The sequence below is a fragment of the Conger conger genome, chromosome 12 (genome assembly GCF_963514075.1).
Source record: "Conger conger chromosome 12, fConCon1.1, whole genome shotgun sequence".
Lineage (NCBI taxonomy): Eukaryota > Metazoa > Chordata > Actinopteri > Anguilliformes > Congridae > Conger > Conger conger.
The window spans coordinates 18,243,045-18,268,812 of NC_083771.1; the positions used below are offsets into that span (position 1 = coordinate 18,243,045).

General features: G+C 42.9%; 1 protein-coding gene across 1 annotated transcript in view; it reads left to right on the forward strand.

Annotated features, from left to right (window-relative positions):
• The first annotated feature begins 19,976 nt into the window (after positions 1-19,976).
• Positions 19,977-25,768, forward strand: part of pcsk1 (proprotein convertase subtilisin/kexin type 1) — a 30,325-nt gene continuing 24,533 nt past the window's right edge. Inside the window, exons 1-3 of the mRNA XM_061263764.1 lie at positions 19,977-20,340; positions 22,123-22,227; positions 24,461-24,586. Of these exons, the coding sequence (XP_061119748.1) occupies positions 20,155-20,340; positions 22,123-22,227; positions 24,461-24,586 (417 nt within the window). The 5' untranslated portion in view covers positions 19,977-20,154. The remainder of the gene's footprint in view (positions 20,341-22,122; positions 22,228-24,460; positions 24,587-25,768) is intronic.

Below are 25,768 nucleotides of genomic sequence, written 5' to 3' on the forward strand. Positions count from 1 at the left end.
TGATACAGGTGACCTTCAGCGACTGATGGTCTCCTATCTCAGGCCCAGCCTCTCATCTCCAGCACCACCAGATAACAGGGGGGCCCCGAGGAGGATCTGTCCCGGCACACCCAACCTCCACCGTTCTAAAACCACAGATAACCGACTCGTTTTTTAAAATGGATTTCTGCTTTCTTTCATTTAGAATTGCTGGTCATACTAGTTTTTATTTTTCATTTTGTTGAAGCAGACTCACCCTCAGCTGTTATACCTGCATCACGTATGCGGTGATGTTCAGGCACTCATCTCCAACCTCACCCTGCCTCATTCAGTCAACCTCCTTTTGTTTGATTTGCACGTTGTTGTACGTCGCTCTGGATAAGAGCGTCTGCTAAATGCCATGCAATGTAATGTAATGTAATGTAATGTAATGTAACCTCACCCTGCCTCATTCAGTCAACCTTAGCCTGCCTCATTCAATCAACCTCACCCTGCCTCATTCAATCAACCTCACCCTGCCTCATTCAGTCAAACCAAAACATTTCATTTTCTCAAACCAATCGCCTTGGGCTACTTGGGTAGGATGAGAATTCAAAGGACTGCAATTTTAAACTGTTTCATAAAATGTTTAAATCACCTAACTTTGTTTATGTTCACTTTGATAGCCAGTTATACACTCACCAAGAACTTTATTAGGAACATTTTTCATGCAATTATTTATACCGTGGAAGGATTGTTGCTGATCAAAGCTGACAGGAAGGTGACAGTAATACAAATAACCCCACATTACAACAGTGGTATGCAGAAGAGCATATCTGAACACACTACGCATCATAACTCTAAGTGGATTTATAATTCCTAATAAATGTTTTCCTCACTGAGTGTACACTGCATAGGGCCAGCCAGTCCTGGTTTGATATCTAAGCTATAGGGCCTATCTGGTACTCACAGCTTTATTGGTGGAGCCCCAGTGTAATATTGTAATACTAAATGGGATTGTGAGGACTCAGCTGTGGGTATCTGAAGGAATTAGTGAGTTTTTATATCTGGCTTCTCCTGGTAACAGTCTGGAGAATACCTGATATCAGCATTTCTTATCTGCTGATTCCCAGTTTCAAAATCCCTTGTTACCTTCCTGTTACACCCATTCTACCTCTAGTTTACACCGGGCCGGCCAGCGGGGGATGGGCTCCTCGTCTACAGCCGGGTTTCTTCCAATCGGGGAGTTTTGTTGCGGCACCGCTTGAGTATTTTTCAGGCCTTCTTTTTGCCTATTTTCCCTTAGGTTACATTAAATTGCATGTTATGTAAAGTGACTTACTGTTACTGATTAGACTAAGCAGGGGACAAACCCCCCCCCCCCCCCCGACGTAATGTTAAGGACCTTGCTCAAGGGCCCAACCTGGCCCTATCGTGGCTACACCAGTTTTCTGTAAAAAGCGCGATACAAATAAAATGCATTTGATATCCTCCACCCCTTCTCATTCGTTTCCTCTTCCCAGCCTCTGTTTCCTTCTTCCTCTTCGTCTTCCTCACCCCTCTGTATCAACACCCACCAGTAACCTGAAGTTACCTTCCAAGGAGTTAGGTGGCGCTCTCCATGAAGTGAAAACAGGACTCTGCCTACAAGGCTGGACAGTACGGTTTTACTGAGGTTAGACTTTGAATATAATAACTGAAGCCTCACTTCCACACCAACAGGAAGTGCATCATTCATGAAACCACAGAATTAGAAATGACAGAAACATGGCTCCTTGTTGAGGAAAGTTGAAAAGATAAAAGAAGCTGAATAAAAAGATAATCCAGACATCATGCCACAAGAGAGAAAAAAACACCAGCGTGTTTGTCAGGTGACCTCCCAGGAAAACCCCCAACTGTAAACTGTGACAGACAGACACACCCACACTTCCCTGCTAAGGAGCCAGTGATTGGCCCATCGGAGGAAGCAGCGGGGCTAATTTCCACCAACGGGCCAATCCGCTTCCACCTCTTCAGATCAAGGCCACACCCATGTTACCGTGACGACATGAAGAACTGATTAATGGGCCTCTTCATTGTGCTCTTGTTGTCTGCATTTGCACACTCATTAGCTGGCCTCTCAGAGACACGTAGTTTGTTTGGATCCCACGCCTTTGTGCAAATAACACTTGTTACTGTAGCCAGCAAGCTACAGTCTTCTGTGCGTATTGTATAAGCAGTCTAATGTGCATCAGTGTATCTGCTGCATACATTATTATGGCTCAGAGTCTGTAGGTGTCTCATGGATTTTAACCCTAATTATTGAGATTCTGCCTCTTTGCATTTATTTGAAGGAATTAGTTCATTGTTGTCTTCTGTGCTGTTGTCTTTTGTTGTCTCTGAACACTATCCATTTTTTTACATTTTACATTTTAGTCATTTGGCAGACGCTTTTAATCCAAAGCGACTTACAAGTGCAAAGTATCCCATGTTTCTGAAGTATTTTTAAAATAAATGTTTAGCTATAGCATCATATGTGTATGTGTATGAGTGTGTGTATGTGTGAGTGTGTGTGTGTGTGTGTGTGTATGTGTATGTGTATGTGTGTGTGTATGTGTGAGTGTGTGTATGTGTATGTGTGTGAGTGTGTGTATGTGTATGTGTATGTGTATGTGTATGTGTACGTGTAAATGTATGTGTATGTGTAAGTGTATGTGTATGTGTATGTGTATGTGTGTGTGTATGTGTATGTGTGTATGTGTGTGTGTGTGTGTGTGTGTGTGTATGTATATGTGTGTATGTGTGCAAGCATGCGTGTGTGTGTGTATATGTATGAGCACACGTGTGGTGCCAGTGTGTGTAAGTGTATGAGTGTGTGTATGTGTACGATCATGCATACACATACACACTCTCTAAATGGAGTCCAGACAGACTCATGAGCACACACACCCTACAGAGCCGCGTCTCTCTAAATGGAGTCCAGATAGACTCGAGAGCACACACTCTCTAAATGGAGTCCAGATAGACTTGAAAGCACACACTCTCTCTCCTCTCACCATGAGCTGCCGCTGAATGGGCTCTCTCTGGCCACTCCAGATCCTGTCCCCGATCCACCGGCAGTGTGCGGGGGACATAAAGGCTCCGAGTGTTTACAGCACACAATGGCCCCGGCCTTTGCCAAGGCGAGATTACACTCGACGAGGAGATAATCCACCTTCCCCCTCGCCACGCCAGCACCTGCCCCCGCGTGAGTCACCACGGCGACCGCGAGAGCGCCGGAGATAACGACGCAGACGCCCTTTTCAGCGACTCCACAACGGCGTAATTAATTACCAAACGCCGTTTGTTAACAGTAAACCACGGATGGGCTATGCGGGCCGTATCCAATTCCGGATTTCAGACTTCTGCTCTTACTTATTTAATTAGCCCGATCATTCACATGATCTGTCATTTACAGCCACATTCTGTGATATAAACAGCAGCTGATAAATGTTCTTGTCTTGTAGCATTTTATTGTAGTCTAATTTGAGCGAATTGGTCATGGTGCATATGGCTAATTAGCTGATTGAGCCAGGGTAACGGGTGGCAGCAAAATCCTGTGTACACACCGGCCCTCCAGGACTGGGGTTTCCCATCCCTCCAGTAAACAAACACCATTTCTGACTGTCAATAAGCATTCTGCCATCTACTCGGAAGTGAAGCCTGCTGGGAATTGGCGAGGGCGAGGCATGCCTGCCCACACACCAATCAAAACCAGCTGGCACCCCTCCCATAATTCTTTGGTCTGTTCCTGACCCAATTGGAGCTGAACCTAATGAATGGAATTAGGGTGGAACCTAATTAGCTGATTATGTGCCACAATCTGACAGCCGGCTGTGTGGTCCCTGTAATTACAGGAAGAGCCCATCTTTGGTTACATGGGGTGACGGGGAGCACAGCAGGTTTCTGTTAAAAATATCCACCTTCAGAAAATGAGCTAGAATGTGATAATATGATGGCTGTATAATATACTGTATATACACTCACTGAGCAGTTTATTAGGTATTTATTAGACTTATTTATTTGACTTATTAAGTCTTCTGCTGCTGTAGCCTATCCACTGAGAGGTTTGACATGGTGTGTGTTCTGTATACCACTGTTGCAATGTGTGGTTATTTGCGTTACTGTTACCTTCCTGTCTGCTTTGACCTGTCTTGCCCTTCACCTCTGACCTCTCTCATTAACAATGCGTGTCTGCCCACAGAACTGCTGCTCACAGTTTTTCGCACCATTCTCTAGAGACTGTTGTGTATAAAAATCCCAGGAGATCAGCAGTTTCTGAAATACTCAAACCATCCTGTCTGGCACCAACAATCATTCCATGGTCACTTAGATCACATTTCTTCCCCATTCTGAACTTTGGTCTGAAAAACAGCTAAACCTCTTGAATACGACTGCATGCTTTTATGCATTTAGTTGCTGCCACATGATCGGCAAATTAAATATTTGTATTAACAAGCTGTAGCAGAGATGACGACCAATTCAGACAAAGGAACCAAATTTATTTTTGGATAAATGAATGTGTCTTTCTGTGTGAGTGGTGATGTTTTTCAGCCTGGGGTGGGGAGGGGGGGGCGGTGTTTTTGTGAGGGAGTCTGGCATCCCGTCGGGGTATAGACGTGATATGATGCTCAGCGTTGGTGGGGCCTCTCTGTCTGCTCCAGGAACAGAGCTGGGTTCAGGTAATCCCCCCCCCCATCCTTAAAGTAAACCACCTGTTCAAATCCACACCATACTCATGCCAGCAAGAAAAGGTGGCAGGAAGAGTAGATGGAGAGAGAGAAATAGCAGAATAGAGGAGGAGAACGCAGCAGAGAGAGAGAGTAACCATGACAACCACACATCTTTGACGATGGAGATGGTGGGATGAGGGGGAGGGGGGGAGCGAGGGAGTGAGTCAGAGACAGGATGGAGGAGGAAAGCAGGAGTATGTATAAATGGCTTTTCTGATTGCACAGAGCCCTGGCTTCAGAGGGGGGTCACTCATTTTCTAATCCTCTGTCACATCATATGCTAGAGCATCCAACCCACTGTTATGACGGGATTCAGACCCCCAATTAACTTAAGCTCATATTTTATTTTCCCTTTTCATCGAAAACATACTGTATGCAATCCCCATCAAATTGTATCCTTCCCCCATTCCAGCTGGCCCTGCGTGTATTTGGTGCGTCTTAAAAGATGTGAGGTCACAAATATGTGATTAGAATGTTCTTAAATTAACACATTAAAATGATGATGTCACAGTCACAACTGGAATTTGAACACAATGGTGTTCTAGAACACTGGCTTAGAATTTAGAAAATACTTTCCAAAAAGAAAACCTACTGTTTAAAGGGTTAAAAGTTTCACGAATGACATTCCCTGCGGTTTTCCTGTGCATTTTGTTTAAGCTCCCATTTCCTTTCTGGGATGAAAAGAGATGGCTCCTGGAAGCACAGAAAACAACTAAATCCACATAGTGGTAATAAACAGCTCAGACTGGCTGATATTGTTTTCTGCAACCGTCACTCTGAACCCTATAAATCAGGCGAAATGGTGCGACTAGCTCCTGAGTTATCGATTGTTTCCGTCCGTTTATATACGATCGCTAGGCAACCGGCGCAGATCAGCCTGCCCAAGATTGGCCGGCCCCACCAAAGCGTCAGTCACTGTCAGTAAATGTTTCCGAGTGTGGTGTGATTGACAACACCCCCCCCCCCCCTTTCCCTTAGAGACATCTATGGCGCCCTCTACTGGGAGTCAATTAGACATACTTCACAATCATGTTGCTACTGGGTGCAACCACTTCTTCGTAGTCAAACTTTAGAAGTACATATTTTTATTTCAGATGTGCTACTGCTCTGTTGGATACAAATAGCAATTTTTTTCCACATGTCTTTTGGAACAGTTTGTGCACACAAACACATTATTTATTGATTTATTTCTTGAAGGTGGCAGTTGCCTAGGTGGCCCAAGGATTAGTGAGCAAACATTCTCCCGCCACAGTCTGGATCTCTTCGCGCTGCCTTAACTCCTCCGCAGGATTCCCCTCATCTATTGTCACTTCTTTCTCACCTGACTCTATATTTAGCCCCTTGTTGTATTTTGTACTTTAATCTAGGACTGAATTTGTATTTGTCTCAGTACCGTAGTTCCTGACCTAATTACTACACACTTGACCTATGTACCTTGTGTACTAGACTTCCGTTCATGGCTTTACGGCCGATCCTATGTGAATTGTACCTTATCCTACCTGTTCTGTTGTTTCTTCTGTGACCTTTATATACACTTTTTTGTATGTCGCAAAAAATAAAAACATCTGTGAATTAAAATGTAATGTATTGTAATGTAATTAATCAGCCGGCGTAAGGAAACAAATTGGGTCTCACAGTGGACAGTTCCACAGTGGACAGTTCCACAGTGCTCACCGATCAGTGAAAACGCAGCCTAACGAGGCTTGCTAATCACATTTCTGGCAAACAGCCATCATTTACCGAATTTGGATCCCCTGTTGATTTTTATCCTTGCGTGCTTATGTAATCATGGCAACTTGCTTCCTAACTGAATGTAAATACACACTGCATATAATATGTAAATATAGATTTTGTGTTTAAATGGTGTGTGGGCAGTTGTGTAAGCGTGTTCGTGATCTCCTCCCCCTTTTCTCCTGTTCTCTCTGACAACACACCCACGGGTCACCCGATTCTTCATCCTCCTCTTCCTCTGGGACGCAGACCCGCTTACGCTGCAGCCCGGAGACGAACACGTGTTGCTAGGCAGAAGCTGATTACCCTCCATATCAGACAGGGGCTATGTTTGTTCTCTGTCCTGGGGCAGGAAGGAAAGTGGCCGTACGTCACGCCAAGGCCTAAGATGTGCTTCGACTGTAGGTCTCAGCTTTCCAGCTTTCATTTAAAGTGGAGGGAATCAGGGCAGACATCCAGGTAGTGAGCAAATTAAACATGGAAACGCCAACGTGAGCAATAAGACTTAACCCTTTCAGTCCCAAACCCAATATGAAGTGGATCCCAAGGACTATTGGCTTTAGTTGAGAAAATTGAGAAAGGACAATTTAGTAGGGGTTTTACAGTTTTTTACAATAGTTTTCACACTTGTCTCAATACCATGTCCACTTTTTCAAAACACTGAACACCATATCATTAGACTATGTGAACTAAACTGTGGATATTTTTGCATTGCTTTCATACTAAAGGCATTCAATCACCACTTCTTCCAAAATTCATGAATACCTCTCACAGTCAGGTACATTTTAATATTGAGAGACAGAATATCACAAAATAATCAAAAATAACAACATCATATAAATTTTATAAATGTATTATCATATTTTTGCCTGAAATAAGTATTGATCCCCTACCAATCAGCAATAATTCTGGCTCCCACAGACCAGTTAGTTTTCCATTAAGAAGCACTCCTAATCTCAACTCATTACCCAAAACACCTGTGTCTACTCGTTACATCGTTATGTAGCTGTATAAAAGACACCTGTCCACATAATCAATCAGATTCCAACGTTTCCACCATGGCCAAGACAAAGGAGCTGTCTAAGGACATCAGGGACAAAATTGTAGACCTGCACAAGGCTTGGATGGGCTACAAGAAAATAAGCAAGCAGCTTGGTGAGAAGTTAACAACTGTTGGAGCAATTATTAGAAAATGGAAGAAACACAATCTCACCGCCAATCTCCCTCGGTCTGGGGCTCCACGCAAGATCTCGCCTTGTGGGATATCAATGGTCATGAGAAAGGTCAGGGATCAGCCCAGTACTACACAGGAGGAGCTTGTTAATGACCTGAAGGCAGTTGGGACCACACTCACGAAGAGAACCATCAGTAACACACTACACCTGCTGCGCGCGCAAGGTTCCTCTGCTGAAGAAGACACATGTACAGGCCTGTCTGAAGTTTCAAAAAGAAGCATATTAGGTCCTGGAGTGGCCTAGCCAGTCTCCAGACCTAAATCCCATCAAAAATCTGTGGAGGGAGCTGAAGCTTCAAGTTGCCAAGCAACAGCCTCGGAACCTTAAGGATTTGGCGAGGATCTGCAAAGAGGAGTGGACCAAAATCCCTCCCAAGATCTGTGCAAACCTGGTGAAAAACTACGACAAACATCTGACCTCTGTGCTTGCCAACAAAGGTTTTCTCCACCAAGTATTAAGTCCTATTGTTCTATGGATCAAATACTTATTTCATGTGAAAATATGATATTACAGTTTTTTACAATCGTTTTCACACGTCTCAATACCATGTCCACTTTTTCAAAACTGTTCACACAGTGTGCTTTTGAAACACGCACCTGAGCACATTAGTTAACCTTTGGTGCAAAATGCACTTCAACCACCAAAACACTTAATATTTCACCCAAAAGTGACTCATGCTGCCATAACTATAGCATATGCTTTCTCCCATAAGACTACTTTGTCACTCAATGTTCAATGAACTACAAAACACAAACAACTTGGAACATTGCTAAATACGTATATTATGCGTTTCCCTTTCCTCTATTTTTGCATCCACAAATATTTCAAGCCAAGCAGCTAAAGAAACTTTTGATCTGTTGGTTTGCCTCTCACAATAGATGTCATGACTGAGTGTTGTAAATTTACAGTAAACTGTAAATGAATGAATGGTTTACTATATTAGAAACCCAGAATAACAATTTTTACTGTGTAATGTAAAACAATATATGATAAAGAAACAAATCACAAAAGCAACAGTATTCTTCAGAGGGTTTCCAGTATTTTGACGTTTGTTCTCACAGTGCAATAAATATACTGTAATTCAGAAAAGAAAAATGCAATACAATCAATTACTCTAAATACATTACAATCAATAACAAATACATACCAAAAAGCTATATTTTCACTATATACAGTAATTTGCACATATATTGTCTGCCTATCAGTATCAGAAGTCTATTGTTGGCCTGGCCCATCCATCTTGTCCTCTGCATTTGGCCATAGATTTTCATCAACATCACTCCGAATGTTATCTCTTGCTATACACCGAGGAAAACATCTTTTTGCGTGCCTTATCCAGCCCTGGATGTGTTCCACTGTTATGTCCATACACCCAGCAGCCATTGCATCTAGAAGTGACATCTGTTCATGTGGGTGGTGGTCCTAAACCTTCACATATACCTTCATAAACTTCATATTGGTACCTGAGTTCCTTGACACCCTCAGAGTTCCTGTCAAAGGGAACAGTGTACAACTGTTTCTGTCACGTTTCATGTTTGTCATGTCATGTTTTATGTTTCGTTATTGTCTTGGTTATGTTATTGTCATGTCACGTATTATGTTAGTCTAGTATCACCACGTTTTTAGGTTTCATGTCATGTTATGTTTCATGTTTAGTTATTGTTACGATTTAATTGTTAGTCTTGCCATGTCATGTTATATAGTTTATTGTCATTGTTTTGCAAACTTGTTATGTCACAATTTATGTTCAATGTTATGTTGTACTGTTCATTGATTTAGCATACACTTTTTCGTGTCTGTCTGCAAACCTTGCATTCCTGCTTTCTCTCTCTCCCTTTCTGTCACTCACACCCTAATTGTTTCAATTTCCCTTGTCTATTTATTAAATCTTCTAATGCTAGATCAGGATTGGATAATACTAACATACTAATCATGTGTTCATGTTACCTTACGTTTCTTGTGCATGTCATTTACTAATTTACTAATGCTAGGGCAGGATAGGTTTATTACTAACGATTAGTAATTACCTCTTTAACTTGTCAATCCTCCACACCTGATTTCCATTCTCTTGCTGCTCTCAAACTAATTGTCTACACCTGTCTACACCTGCATATAAGCTCAGTTTCATGTCATGTCTGTGTGAAATTGTTTGCCTCCTGTTTGTCAGTGCATTCTTTTGAGTGGTTATACCAAGCCATTGTCTACCCGTTATGATCCAAGCCTGTTTACCGACCAAAGATTATTGACTTCTGTTTTGTTGACCATTGCCTGCCTGTACTATGTCTTTGCCTGCTGTTTTTGTACTTTTGCCCCGCGGAGCAGACTTCAGTCTTGACTCTTGCGCCGTCATCGACCCTGAGCCTGCCCTACCGCCTGTACTTCTGCCCCGCTGACAGCTTTCCTGGCTACCAGACTCCCTCGGTACTGCGCTTTGGTTTTCTGGCTGGATATTTAAGTGTATGAACATTGCTTGTTTTTGACTACGCTCCCTGGATATTCCCCAAATAAAGCCCTGACGGGACTTTACTACACTACGGTTTCTGAGTCGTGCATTTTGGGTCCAAACCCCCCACGCACTCGTCTCAGTTTCATCCTGATCTGATGTTTCTGTAGCACTCTTGAAATGGTTGTAGTGCTTACACAGTCAATGTTTTGAAATATGTTCTTGTCTGTGATTTGTTTCGTATTTCTCTTAGCCTGATGCTGTTGTTGACAATGACCATCCCAACTATTGTATCGTCCTGTTGAGGCATAAACATTCTTCCCCGTCCCCCTGTGTGACTGTGTGAGGTAACCGCTGGGTCCTGTAGTGAGTCAGACAAATGTGCACTGATACATCTGCTTTTTCTGGAGACTTCTCAAATCACAGTACTGCTGTAATATACACATCAATTGAACTCCTTCAGTCAGAATGCTGTAAATACTGTATAGTACCTGTTGATTTGCCTGAAAATCCTCACTATTGAAGCCACTGTGGATCTAGGCAAGTTTGGTTGAACCCTCAACCTGCTTCCCTTGGGGACAGACCATGATTTACCACATGATCAATGACTGTGGCTCTGATTTCATCAGACTCAACTGTCCTTGCTCTTCCACGACGTCTTCTTCCTCTGCCTCTGGCTGCATCCATTTTCCATTTTAGGCTAAAGAATGCAAATGCCAATCCAAAGGTAGCCCCTTTTGTATATGTGGTAATGGGGCACAAACAACAAACACCTGGGTAGGTTGTTCACTGAAATGACAGCCAGGCGTTTCAACATTAGATATACAGCAGTAAATCTCTTCAGTGACTATATATTTTCCCTATATACAGTGGGAGCAAACGTTTTAAAATGTTTACGCTTTCATGGGGTTAAATGCAATAAGCTTGATTAACTGCATTGGAGGGTGTGAAGGATTGAGAAGCACTGGTGTAGCCTGCCAGCATCTGGACTACTGCAGGAGAAACACCACACCATGCTTCCACATCAAAGCCAATCATCTGGACAATGGAAAACTCGGTCCTGAATGACCCATACATGCTCAAACTGTTCTGGGACTGTTTTTGTGGATGTGGTGACTGAAAAAGCCATGACATGAATGATGCAAGTGCAACCAAGCTCGTCCAACCACTGGCTACTGTTTGTGCTGTGTGGACTTTACATTTTGGAAGACCACCATCTCTGCAGGAACTAAAAGCTTTAATGTGGGTAAAGGTAATCCCTCAGTGCCATTGAATAAGTATTCGCACTAATCTCGCATTCTCAGCCGAGGAAAATGAGTCTCCTCAGGGAGATAAATGACCCTATTATGGGCTGAAGACGTACCTAAAAACAGAAAAAGACACGAGATAGGAGCTTGTTAATGCAGCTATTATAATCAGATACGCTTCTGAACATGTTTTGTAATCTGCTGGGCCTGGATTTCCATAAGGCTCAGGAGAATAGAAGAATAATGCACAACTATTCACATGTGTGTGTGTATATGTGTGTGTGTGTGTGTGTGTGAGTGTGAGTCTGTGTGTGTGCTTGTGTTTATGTGTGTGTGCGTGTGTGTTTATGTGTGTACTTGTGCGTATGTGTGTGTACTTGTGCGTATGGGTGTGTGCTTGTGTGTATGTGTGTGTTTGTGTGTCTGTGTGTGTGCTTGTGTTTGTATGCATGCATGAGTGATACATATTTTTAGACCACCCAATAATGAGCTATTCAATCTCCCTCCCCTCATAATCACCTCCCACATTTAAATAGCCTAAAACAGTGTTCTCTCCCTCTCCACCTCTGCTGATATGTGGTGAGCATTCTAGCACAAAATGGCTGTCGTGCATCACCCAGGTGACTGCTACACGAGGCACGTTCCCCCCATCACTGGAAAGTGCTGAGAATGTAAAAAGCGTTATATAAATGCAATGATCCATCTACCCTGTACTCCAAGTTCTCAATGTGTGTAGCTTTTTTTTTTGCTCTGTATTGTGTTTGGTGCTGTATGTGGTCTACAGCCAGGTCTGTAGCCTAGAGCCAGCTGCCAGGCCTATCTTCACATCCTGGATAGTATTGTAAGCCAATCATAAGTAACATTTGGTCTCATGCGCTGGTCAGCTTGCTGACTTCCCCCTCCTGGAGCATACATTGTTAGCCCCCACCGTTGGCACACATGTCTGTGGGGGAGAGCTAGAGAAGGATTCTTAGAGGCACCTTCCTTTCTCACATTCCAGAACAGGAATATTGGAGATGGTATAAAGATGTTTCATGATAATCCCAGGTCAGAATATAGTGATGTTTGGTGTTATTCTGATTGGTTCAGTGTGACTGGTGTAATGGTCTAGTTTTTGTAACAGTCTACCTTTGATAGCATAACCATTCAGGAGCCAAGGGGAAACTGGGCAAAAGTTGTCTCTGTAGAAGCCATGTGTTTTAGCCCCCTGCCTGGTGGGCCTGGCTGTAAATTATAGATGGGTGACTCACTTTTACGGTCAAGAACTAAGGCCTGGATTTCAGAGATAAGGAGAAGAAACCAAACAGTCTGGAATGTCTCCTTTCCTTTCATTCACCCAAATCAGGTTTATCCAAAAGGTATATTACCATGAGAGGCACAAAGACATATTTACAGCATAATGCAGTTATCATGAAAACTCCCAACTACAGCATTCATAGATATGATGGGGCGGCCTGTAGCATGGTGGTTAAGGTCAGGAAGGGCTGCCATGTGTGAGGGGCCTGAGAGCTGGGGTTCCAATGTTGTTTAGACTACCTGTTGGGGAGTTAAGATGTATGAGTGGTCCAAGGCCAGTTGGGTCATGTGAAAAGAATCCTCCCGAACATTGGTGACCTCCCTGTGACCCCATACCTGGTCACTTCCAAGGGGGAAGACTCAGGACAATGCCACAGTGCCCTCATTTGGGCACTGCTGTCATTACACCGGTGACTGCTCTCTTAGATTAAATATTCAAAACTGCTATTAAGATAGTAAATAGACCCGGTAACACCTTGAAAACATTGCCCATGTGATCCTTGTATTATTGCATTAAATCTTATGTAATGGTAACAGGAATTGCATGTAAAATGGATAATCAGGAGGGAAGTTTCATGATAACTGCAACATAATAAAACATAAGGGTAATCTGTTTGGTATGGATGTGATCTGATAAAATCAAGGAATCGGATGAGATACATTTCATACCAAATGGAATTTAATAAACTATAGTTTCAGTATCCCAAGGGAAAACCTACACGTCCTCTCTTGGTAATCATCTCATTTTCCCTACTCAACAACCCCCAACGGTGGGGGTCTAAATTCCAGATTTGACCACCCCTCCAGGTTGATTTATGGCACTGCCGCCTGGTTTCAAACGTATGATTTGGCATAAAAGCAAGTGAGACAGACCAATCTGGGAAGATCGTATTCGACTTCCCACACAACATGTCTTGTGTATGTATGTATGTATGTATGTGTAGCAGTGGAAGATTGTATTCGACTTCCCACACAGCATATCGTACGTGTAAGTAAGTATCATTCTATACTCTGTGTTTGTGTGTAGTCCAAGCAGGCTAGGTATGATTATTTACTCTATCTCTATTCTTAATTTGTGTATTTTATACTTGATTGTGATTTTCTAAAGCTAATAACCTACCTGTCTGCGAATAAACTATTTTGTTTGTAACTTGCGTGATCTCCATGACTCTAATTCATCTTGTACCTTTTCAGCCTAAATTACAACTGAATACTCAGGGGGAAATGGTGGCCAAAGACCGACGATCGGCTGGGGCGGTACGCCTGTGGTAGTTCTAAGCTGTGCGGCCAGCAATTTCTGTCCCTTAAGGGTCGGGGGACGCATGGCTCTTGTGATTTGGTGCGAAGGGAACCCTTGGGCGTTACGGCGCCGGTTCCTGCCAAATTAGCTCGAAGGAGCCTAGTTAATGCTACGCCGACCTGGGCTCGCAACTATCAGGGCAGGTTTGCAAGTATTGTGTTGACTGGACCCTCAGCCTCTGAGTTCTCCACCGAACTGAGATTTCAGCAGTAATGCTAATCCTGGGAGCATCTATTGAGTAATGGTGGCGCAGGTACAAGTCGAATGTAATCACTCCTGAGGTCCGCGTAAGTTGCAAACCCAATTTGCTAAATTATATTTTAAATGGAGTCAGATAAACGAGTAAAACTATAGTAACCACTAAGCGTACAATACGGCCCCGTTTGAGAACGGAGAATATTAAGAATTGTACTGATCCGTTTCTGGCCAGCTATAAGCGGGATATGGGGCAGGTCAATCCATATCCGACCCATGGCAACGGACCCAGTATATTCTTAAACATAATTGTGCTCTGTTCTTGTACGGAGGATACTAATTAACCCAACTAATGTTCTCCCAGCAACGCCAGAAGGACAAGCACGCAAAACCCCCTTCGGCCCCCGCTAAATTCCGTCATTGGGTTAGCTGTGGGGTTTTACAGTATTTTCAGAGATCATCCGAGAACAGGCCATGCTTATTCTCATAAGTCAGCAGAGTTGGCAGATCTACCCAGTAAAATGTCCAAAGTTAATTCAACTTAAATGTGTCCAAATCGGTACTTATTTATGTGTCCAAATTGGTCCTATTTAGGTAGGTATTGCCCCAAAAGCCCAAAGCATGTGTTTCTACCTCAAGTTAAAAAATTTATTTTCCCCATAGAAAGTCAATGCAGACAATAAAAGCAAAGTGCATTCTGGGTGATTGCTGGACTATAAATGTTCGCTTATTCCTTCTGCCACATAACAGCTTCTCCAAAACGAATAGAATGTCCTTGGTCTTACAAAGCGTAGTATTCACTATACTATCACTTTACTATCAAACACAAATTCAGAACTCCACTTCTAACCCCGGAAACTGTTCTCCATTTTCTCCTTCGCTGCTGATGACTTTGCTGATTTTTTCAATGAGAAGGACACAGACATCCGCAGATCCTTTGTAACCACCGCCCCCCTCTCTGTGCCCTTCCCCCCCTCTAGGCCCATCCCTTCCTTTTCCACTTTCTCCCCCCTTACAGACTCAACTCCTGCTCTCACACAGCCCTACAACCTGTGCCCTTGACCCTATCCCCTCTTCTCTTCTCCAGACTATCACACCTGACATTCTCCCATTTGTCATCTCCCTTGTCAACTCCTCCCTGTCTTCCGGCTGTTTTCCAGCATCCTCCAAGAGGGCCTACATCACCCCGCTGCTAAAAAAGCCTACTCTGGATCCCTCTATCATCCAGAACTACCGGTATCTCTTCTTCCTTTTCTATCTAAAAAAATAGAACGAGCCGCTTCCAGTCAACTTTCTTCTTTCTTTTCTAACAACAACCTGCTAGACCCCCATCAGTCTGGCTTCAGATCTGGCCACTCGACAGAGACCGCGTTCCTCTCCGTCAGTGAGTCGCTCCATGCCGCACGAGCAGCCTCCCTCTCCTCTGTCCTCATTCTTCTAGATCTCTCTGCTGCCTTCGACTCTGTGGATCACTCCATCCTCCCATCCTCCCTGTCAGCAACGGGCATCTGTGGCACAGCCCTGGACTGGATTGAGTCCTACCTCTCTGGTCACTCCTTCCAGGTTGGCTGGGCTGGTACGGTATCGACACCTTGGCCCCTTGCCACAGGAGTTCCCCAGGGCTCAGTCCTAGGCCCGCTTCTTTTTTCTCTTTACACTCGTTCCCTTGGCCCTGTGATCACTGCACATGGACTATCCTACCACTGCTATGCGGACGATACCCAACTCTTCATCTCATTCCCACCATCTGACACACAGGTTTCAGCCTGTATCTCTGCTTGCCTGAGTGACATCCAGAGCTGGATGGACAACCACCATCTAAAGCTCAACCCAGAGAAATGAAGACTGAAATGATAGTCATCCCTGCTATTACCTCTCCCCATCTGGATCTCTCCATTTCCCTAGGCGATACCACACTTACGGCATCACCCAGTACAAGGAACCTCGGCGTGGTGATGGACAGCAGACTGTCCCTCTCCGAGAATATTGCGGCGGTGACCCGGTCATGCAGGTTCTTCCTATACAACATACGGAGAATCTGCCCCTTTCTCACCCCCTACTCGACCCAGCTCCTGGTCCAAGCGATGGTTCTGTCCCGCCTGAACTACTGCAATTCCCTCTTGGCTGGCCCCCCAGCATCCACGATCAGACCCCTCCAACTTATCCAGAATGCAGCAGCTCATCTGGTCTTCAACCTTCCCAAATACTCACACGTCACCCCCCTGCTTACTTCCCTCCACTGGCTGCCTGTCATGGCTTGCATCAAATTCAAAACATTGATGCTAGCCTTCCAATCAGTTAAGGGGTCTTTCCCAGCTTACCTACAAAAAATCATCAGACCCTACACCCCTGCCAGACCTCTTCGTTCAGCCTCCACAGGCCACTTGGCACCTCCCCCTCTCCAAACTTCCACCTCACGCTCACGACTACTGTCTGTTCAGGCTCCACGGTGGTGGAACAAACTCCCCATTGAGGTCAGAACTGTAGAATCTCTTCCAATCTTCAAGCGCAAACTAAAGATTCACCTCTTCAAGCAGCACCTCTCCCCGTCCCTCCCTACCTCCCTGTGAACCTTAATTGTTGTCTTTCTGTAATGTACTTATATATTTTTTTGTGTATCAGTATTTTTAGTTTGGCTAGGTAAGCAGTGTTTGGCTAGTTAAGGGGTGTAAGGCGGAAATTATTAATTATTATTAATTATTAAATTATTATTCTGGCATTATCACTCAGGGCTGGTCAGCTTGCTGGCTTCCTCTGGTATTGTGGAATATGTGGCTGTAAAGTAATTTAACCCAGAAGCATGCACCATTAACCCCCACTATCTCCGCACCCATACGGGCAGGAGCCTGTGGGGGAAGACTCAGGCCTCCAGCCGTAAAACTCGTTACGACGGGGCAACATCCTTTACGGCACGGGAAGGTTTCAGAGGGCACGGCCTGTTGGGCCCATTATTCCCTTCGAACCCCCCTTTATTGCTCTCTCCCTCTTTACTCAGTCACTAAATGATGTGTACAGCATTGGATGTTTCATGACAAAGTCAGTTTAGATAATATTCATGTTTGGTATTATTCTGATTGTTTCAGTGCGACTGGTGCAATGGTTTTATTTCTGCAACAGCAAACCCTGGACATCATAACCAACCAGGAGAAACTGTGTGGAGCTCTGCCCCAGTGAAAGCCATGTGCCTCAACCCCCCTGCATTTCCTGGGGAGGCGTGGCTCCAAATTACAGATGGGTGACCCATTTTTAGGGTTAACATCAAAGGCCAGATTTTGGATTTAAGGACAGTAAACTAAGCAATCTGTGAGAATGCAATCAGCCTCCGGTGCACACAGTGCACGTAATTTCTATGTACAGGGTGTCTGTAGCCAGACTCCCGTATGTAGCTTTTATTACCTGGTATGACTTTTAAGACTCCGTAATTTGGTTTCCGTTGTAATGTTTTTTGATTTGGAACTAGTGTGTAATTACGTATGTAACCTGCCTGGTAAAATAAATTGTTAAAACTTGATCTGTGTGGTTTCGCTTACTGACACTCAAAGTTATACAGGGGATGCTTGGTTTACCCCCTCGAACTGGTCTAGGGAGGATGAATATTTACGCTTAATGTATCACGGCGTATAGCACCCGTAGACCTATGAAGGTAAATCCCCCGCCTCCGCGTGGTAGTTAATTCATGTCGAGCACAGCCGTAGCTAGGTTGGTCTGCTTGGGTCCCTAGGCTGTAAACAGATATACCCAAGAGTAGCTATTCCTGCGACCTCTGATGACTACAGATAGCTAGTCAGTTCGTGAGACGTGCACATAACGCGCGATGTGACATGCGGCGGTACCAGCAGAGGACTGTTCGGAGAGTGAATCTCAGTACAGGATTCCTATAGCGATCAAGTCAAAATTATAAATACGACATCCACTAAATGTGGATAACTAATCTAAATTATTATTCTAAAATGGAGTCAGATAAACGAAGGTGAATCTATTGGCCCTATTGTGGAGATTCTGGGTCAGCCCGGACCAGTAAAGAGCGGAAGGCAGAGTGGTACTACTGCCTTTGTATCGTGGTTTGTTTATTGGCTGATCTAGACTGTCTGCATAGGGGCCACTAATTTTTAACCCTACTAGTATTCTTTCAGCAACACCAGAAGGACGAGCACGCTGATACCTTCAGCCCTCGCTAAATTCCGTCATTGGGTTAGCGTGGGGTTTTACAGGGGTTTGGTCATACTTTTGCATTTGTTTGTTTGTTTGTTTGTTTGTTTGTTTGTTTGTTTGTTAAAAAAAAAATAATAATAATAATAAAAAATCAAATAGGCCCTGGTCCTTATCTTTGTTGTGCAGGTAGCAGTTGAAATTGTACTTCCCTCTAGGATCTTTCAGCGCACTTATCCCTGGTTATGGGTATGCACTTTGTTGTACGTCACTCTGGATAAGAGCATCTGCCAAATGCCATTAATGTAATGTAATGTATTCAGTGAGGACAAAACTTTTACAGAAATAGAAAATCTTCTACTGCAGCATTGCAGAATCTCGGCATCTTGGCTGTTCTTACTACAATGGACAGCTTCTTTCTAAATGCCCTTTTGGTTTCATGTAAACAGGTACAAAGTTTTAAACAGAAACACTAAATCGTGAAATTAAATGAGATCATATAATTTATTATTTCATCTTGGGATTTAATTATTATTAGGAATCAGGAGTCACAAATAACCTGTTAATTGTGTGATTTTATTTTATTAAAATATCTTAGGAATAGGAATGTGGTGTCATAAAACTTAAAGCTAATGCAATGTCACTCAGCTTCTAAATTGCGAATTCATAGACTGATTTCGATATATATTGTAATTAAATTATGTATCACTTTTTTAGCCATCAAGATTGAACATTACATTTAATTCCAACGTATTAGATGCGTTAACTTGAGACATTTCTGTCAAATGTTCCCAAACACAACAAGCAGTATTTGTAAATTCATTCATCCTTTTTATATAATTTAAAAAAAAAATTTTTATTAAAACATTTTCCTTCCGTCTGAAGACAAAAATTTCGTTGGCCAACGTGCTACTGTCTCCCGCTGTGATTCTCCGTGTTTCCTATTGGTTAATTCATTCATTTACCTCAGCAATGCGGCTTCGCTCGAGGAACTGTCCAGCACCGAAGTGCTGAAAGATGATTGAAAGCCATTCTGCGGAATCGAATTACCAAATGTTCTCGTTATTCCAGTGTGCTGTGTAGCCTACGTGAACTTCCACATATTCCAGTTCCACATATCCTAGCATCAGCATGCTTCAAATGAAACTGATTAGACAGTATTTAAATGTCACTCATCAAGTGAAGGAAAAAGGATTCAACGGATACCGAGAGACAGAAAATTGAGCACGCGCGTCAAATGCATAACTGCTTACGTGCATTCGTCGTCGTGATGTGGAATTTGAAGGGAAAACGCCTTGGTAATTTTCCAAGATATACTCGGCTAAACGTAATACTGGATAATTTTCCAAGACTAAACATGGCCACTAGTGTTTCGTTTCGTGAAAAATCGAACACTTAAGTAAATTGACACAGGCGATTGATAAATATCGTCTGCCTTCTGTTCTTGAATAAAAAGGATATATTGCTATTTTTAGATTTATCTCCCCCTCCCTTTCGGTCCCCCCTCACCCCGCCTGTCTCTCTCGGGATTCGAGCACAGCTCCTACTCCAGGTAGATTCGAAATTGACGTCAGACCACGTCGTAATTTGACGTGTAAACATTTTTTTTTCTTTTCGTGGTTTACTCCATAGCTTTCAGCGTCTACTCAATAAGGCAAAGAAGCGGCTGTACGTTCGCTTCTTCTCAACTGTTTGCCAGATTTCTCTGTAGATACATGTACATAGCAGCAATTATAAACATTACCAGCGAAAGAGTGCTTATTTATTGCTCCGTTTTGTTTTATCCATCTTCCTTGGTCGCTTTGTAAATACAGAAATCAATATATTTAACATAGTTGTATTTTCTGCAATGGATGTGAGATGTCGCCCGCTGGTGATGTACTCTGCTCTACTGGTTCTCTGTGCCATCGCTCGCGCTGTGGACGCTTCTGCCGAGAACAGGCAGTATCTCAACGAATGGGCGGTGGAGGTTCCGGAGGGACGCGACGCCGCCCGGGCAATCGCCAAAGAATTGGGCTACGAATTAGTCAGACAGGTAAAGATGGAATGTTGATAATTAAAGCACAATCTTATTGTTCGTTTGTTGTGTGCAGGTGCCTCGTTTATTTGCATTTCATTCTGTAACAATGGCCTTAATGAAAATACGACCAATCTGTTTGACATTTTGCAATTCAGAATATATGCATGTTTTGACACTATCTTTTAAGATTCCAGAAGACTCGGGTTTCACATATTTGGTTGTATTCATTTTATTTTCTTGTGCATGCTACTGTGCCCAGAGACAGCGAACGTCAGCCCTGTTGCTGCTTACACCGTCTCTATTGACGTAGGCAACGTTTCACTTAAATAAAAGCATTTACATCAAAGTATGACGCCTTGGTCCTGCGTATGCTCCGGCTCATTTTCGAGCATGGCAATTAAATGTTGAATCCGCATCTTGATCGTCACAAGGAAACGTAGTAACAATATGCCACACTTAGTTTGATAACTAGAAAAAACTCGAATCGTTTTCATAAACCAATGGATTACATTTTTAAACAGTGACGCTATTCAAACGAATGGAGTTTCTTATAGTTACATGTTTATTTGCAAGAACCTATCGGTGATTCAGTGAAAAATGTGTAGCCTACATCAGATAATGTGAACATAATTATTGCGTGTTCGAATGCTGTAGCCGACTGCCTTCCTTGATTTACCGTTGTTGATGTTGTTGTAGTTGTTGTTATTTTTTTGTCTGGAATTACCATAAATAATTAATTGAAAGTGCGTTTCTGTGTTTGGTGATTGATAAAGATCAAGTATACGTGCTCACAGCGTGCTCTCTAGTTCTTTCCGCGTGTAAAAGAGAAATGTTTTAGGTCAGTTCGTGTTCGTGGCGCCTGTGGCGCTCTCATTCCTCGGCCGCGTGGGCAGCAGGTAGCCCCATAAACCTTGCAGTGATTTTCATGCTCCCACGTTATGCATAGGTTAATCGGCCGACCTATGGCAACAGGGTGGTTCCTTTCATTATTTAGCCCAGTTGTTGCATACAGTCGTCCTCCAAATGGTTATAATAAACTTGCTGATAGCCCACTCAGCTACTGTTTTCTACTGGTGAGAGAGACATTCAAGAACAAAACATCAGTTTATTAATTGTAACCGTTTTGAGAACGTTTCGTTTTCAATGAGTACCTATACGTTAAAATAACGTTAAAATAATTACAATAAATGCGTTTGTTTTGCTTTTCCTAAGCTTTTAAAAATGTTAAATGTAGTATTGGTGTAAGTTACCACTCAATCATTAATTATTAACAGGTGTTAATTATTAACGAGGGGGAGACAATGCGTCGGAGGGAAAGCGACATTAATTTTTTCCCCTCCAACAAAGAAATGAAATTTCTCACCAAATGCGATAGAATCACAGAAAATCTGTCAACAACCAATACAAATCTATAATAGGAAGTAAACAGTCATACCTTCAAAATGCAAAGGAGTGTTTTTTTCCTTTTTTATTTTCTTTCTTTTATCTAACACCTGCCCACTAAAAAAATATTCCCATTAATTTAGTTAACACAAAAAAACAAACAAGCACTGGTAACATTTAATTTTCAATCAGCATTTCAGACCTATTTCACCAATCGTTTATAGTGATTTTAATGACTTAAATAAATAAGTAAATTGTTCATGTAAATAATAACTGTTCTTAATTAGACTATAGAATAGAATGGCATGATTTGTTTGTTACCGCAAGCCCTCTAGCAGCTGTGTTAAAAGAACGAGGCCCATGCTTGATTTGAACAGCAAAACTAACGCGTGTAAACTGCTTTCCTCCTTGCAGATTGGGGCCCTAGAAAACCATTACTTATTCAAACACCACAGCCACCCTCGCAGAGCCAAAAGAAGTGCGGGCCACGTCACCAAGAGACTGTCAGAGGATGACAGGGTAGGTCCTTCCTTTAAAAACCTTTATTACTCACAAAAAACTACATTTTAAGTTAAATGTTTGCATTTGCTGAAAGCCTCAAAAGACAGGAAATTAAATTGAGCCTGCACTCCACCAAGGTATCAGCACAGATATCCGACAACATGCTACAGCCGTGTACAATGTCTACTATTCATCAAAATATATACGTGGATCCCATCTACCAGCAAAAATCGTATTTTTCCATTCATTGATTATAAATTCTTGGTTAAATTGACTTCTTAACCAAAGGTTTTGTTTTCACAATGCATGATTCAAAAGTATAGTTAGTGTCATTGTTTTTTCAGCGATGATTCTGCTGTCTGAAATGCATTTCTTCAGTCAGGTCTATTTCAAATTTTATAAAATTAGAAGCACATACATTTCTCAATTACCAATATAATTTCTGGGCATTAACATTTTTCATGCTAATTGTATAGGGGTATCCATAACACAGAAATTGTGCAACGCATCTTTACCAAAATCAGTCGTAGTAGACCTGCAAAATGAGATTTTCAATAGAAAAGCCAACCAAAGCAAACATAGAGCGAGCGCTATGATAATTTATTTGTTATGAATTTATCTAAATAAATCTTTATAAAGATCTGAGCAGCCTATGCCAGCCCAGAATGGCCCACCAGACATTCATTTGGGCCATTTATTAAATCATTTTATTTATAAATGATTTGTACAAAATGTTTTCTGCATCCATCGGTAAATACAAACAAGGGCTATGTTATTCCTTTCCCTGTTATCGAATAATGGTGAAATCTAGAGGCCAGCTGTCTGTTTCCACCCTGGCGACCAGGCCAGACCAAGCAGATGACTAGACAATTGAATGACATTTGCAATGAGTGTGAATCCTGTTGGTATTGACATGCCAAGCCACTCCACGCCACTGGGTCTTTTTTACAATGGGACCCAAATTAGTCATCCTTTTCAGGGAAAAGAATAGCCTGGTGGAGTAGTGGGGCGACATGGCTCAGGCAGTAAGAGCAGTCGCCTGGCAGTCGGAGGGTTGCCGGTTCGATCCCCCGCCCGGGCTGTGTTGAAGTGTCCCTGAGCAAGACACCTAACCCCCAAATGCTCCTGACGAGCTGGTCGGCGCCTTGCATGGCATCCAATCGCTGTCGGTGTGTGAATGGGTGAATGAGAAGCATGAATTGTACAGCGCTTTGGATAAAGGCGCTATATAAATGCCAACCATTTACCATTTACTAGGCTTTTCTGGGACCCACATTATACACGCCCTTGATCCATTTTAGGTCCCAACCCATAGTTTATGAAACATTGCTCTACGCAAAAATGCCCGCACTCGGCTCTTCAACATCTCCATGTGGTGGTCTCCTCGCTCCTCGACTGACCCAGACATTGATTGAGGTCCGCCATCTTTAAAGACATTCCAAGCTGTTAAATGTTCAATGAAGGGGCTAGGGGCCTATTGGGAGCTACCCGAGGGATTCCTGAGCAAGGAGAGGCATATGAATGATCACCTTACAGATCCACCTCTCCCCAACTGCCACATCTGTAACCAACGTGGCTTCAAACTGACGCTTGAATGAGCAACGATGTTCACTTTTCCTGGGGATCCAAGTTGGGGGAAAATGGAACCAGACTGAAGGGGCCTACATCACACAAAGCGGGATAACTGCACTGAGTAAAATCTGGAACAGCCATTTTATTTTGTTCATTGTAGTTGTCCAGTTAACTCCCTAATCCTGCTTGCTGATACAGGCCCCAGGGCTGTGGAGATGAGTGTGAATATCAGGAAGACCAGGCCTGCTCATGTGCAGGAGCCCCCAGCCAGCATCAGCAGACAGGAGTAGCCTGCACAGGTTTCTAATGAGATTAGACTGAGATCAGAGACGCAATAACATCTCCTGTCTGCTGTAACAGGGGAAGGGTCACTTCTGCTAAAATGGCGCACTGCCCATGGGAAATATAACCAATAAAGGGAATGCTTCCCTGTGTCTCTGTGCATGTGTGTACATGTGTGAGTCTGTGTGTAGATGTCTGTGTGTGTGTGTGTGTTTGTGTGCGTGTGCGTGAGCGTGCTTCCCTGTGTGTCTGTGCATGTGTGTACGTGTGTGTGTCTGTGTGTGTACATGTCTGTGAACATGTGTGTGTCTGTGTGCGTATGTATGGCAACAGGGTTGCACAAAGTTTTTCGGCACACAGACCTGCATAAACCCCTCCCCCTGGTCTGCCCGTCAAGGTGTCGTGGGCGGAGCAGCAGTATGAGATGCAGCGGAGGAAGCGCGCCCCGCTGGGGGCGGGGTGCCGGGACTGCCCCGCAGACAAGCTCTTCGACGACCCCATGTGGAACCAGCAGTGGTACCTGGTGAGTTTCTACACCTCTTATGGAGGTGACCATTTTTGACAAGTAAACTTCCCTTGTCAAGCAAACAGTACCTTAAAACGAGCTAATATTTTATACTTGAGAAGAAATAAAAGATGACACAGTTTTTCCATTGCATACAGAATGTGTATTACTGCACTGTCTCTGTGTGTGATTGTTTTTACACATCCTATTGCTTAGTGTAATTTGTACATGTGTTGTCGTGCTTGTGTAGTGTGTAGACATGTTGTACACTTCTAGCGTGTCCTTTGTTGACATGTTGTGTTCTTCTTGTGTGCAGATTTGTGTACTGTTCGTGTGCAGTTTGTAGACATTTTGTGCACTGCTAGTGTGTAGTTCTTGGGTTGTGCTTGTGTAGTTTGTAGACATGTTGTGTAGTGCTTTTGTAGTTTGTAGACATTGCGCAGTGTTTGTGTAGTTTGTAGACATGTTGTGTAGTGCCTGTGTAGTTTGTAGACGTTGTATAGTGCTTGTGTAGTTTATAGACATGTTGTGTAGTGCTTGTGTAGTTTATAGACATGTTTTGTAGTGCTTGTGTAATTTGTAGACGTTGTATAGTGCTTGCGTAGTTTGTAGACATGTTGTGTAGTGCTTGTGTAGTTTATAGACATGTTGTGTAGTGCTTGTGTAGTTTATAGACATGTTGTGTAGTGCTTGTGTAGTTTATAGACATGTTGTGTAGTGCTTGTGTAGTTTGTAGACGTTGTATAGTGCTTGTGTAGTTTATAGACATGTTGTGTAGTGCTTGTGTAGTTTATAGACATGTTTTGTAGTGCTTGTGTAATTTGTAGACATTGTATAGTGCTTTTGTAGTTTATAGACATGTTGTGTAGTGCTTGTGTAGTTTGTAGACGTTGTATAGTGCTTGTGTAGTTTATAGACATGTTGTGTAGTGCTTGTGTAGTTTATAGACATGTTTTGTAGTGCTTGTGTAATTTGTAGACATGTTGTATAGTGCTTGTGTAGTTTGTAGACATGTTCTGTAGTGCTTGTGTAGTTTATAGACATGTTGTGTAGTGCTTGTGTAGTTTATAGACATGTTGTGTAGTGCTTGTGTAGTTTGTAGACGTTGTATAGTGCTTGTGTAGTTTATAGACATGTTGTGTAGTGCTTGTGTAGTTTATAGACATGTTTTGTAGTGCTTGTGTAGTTTGTAGACGTTGT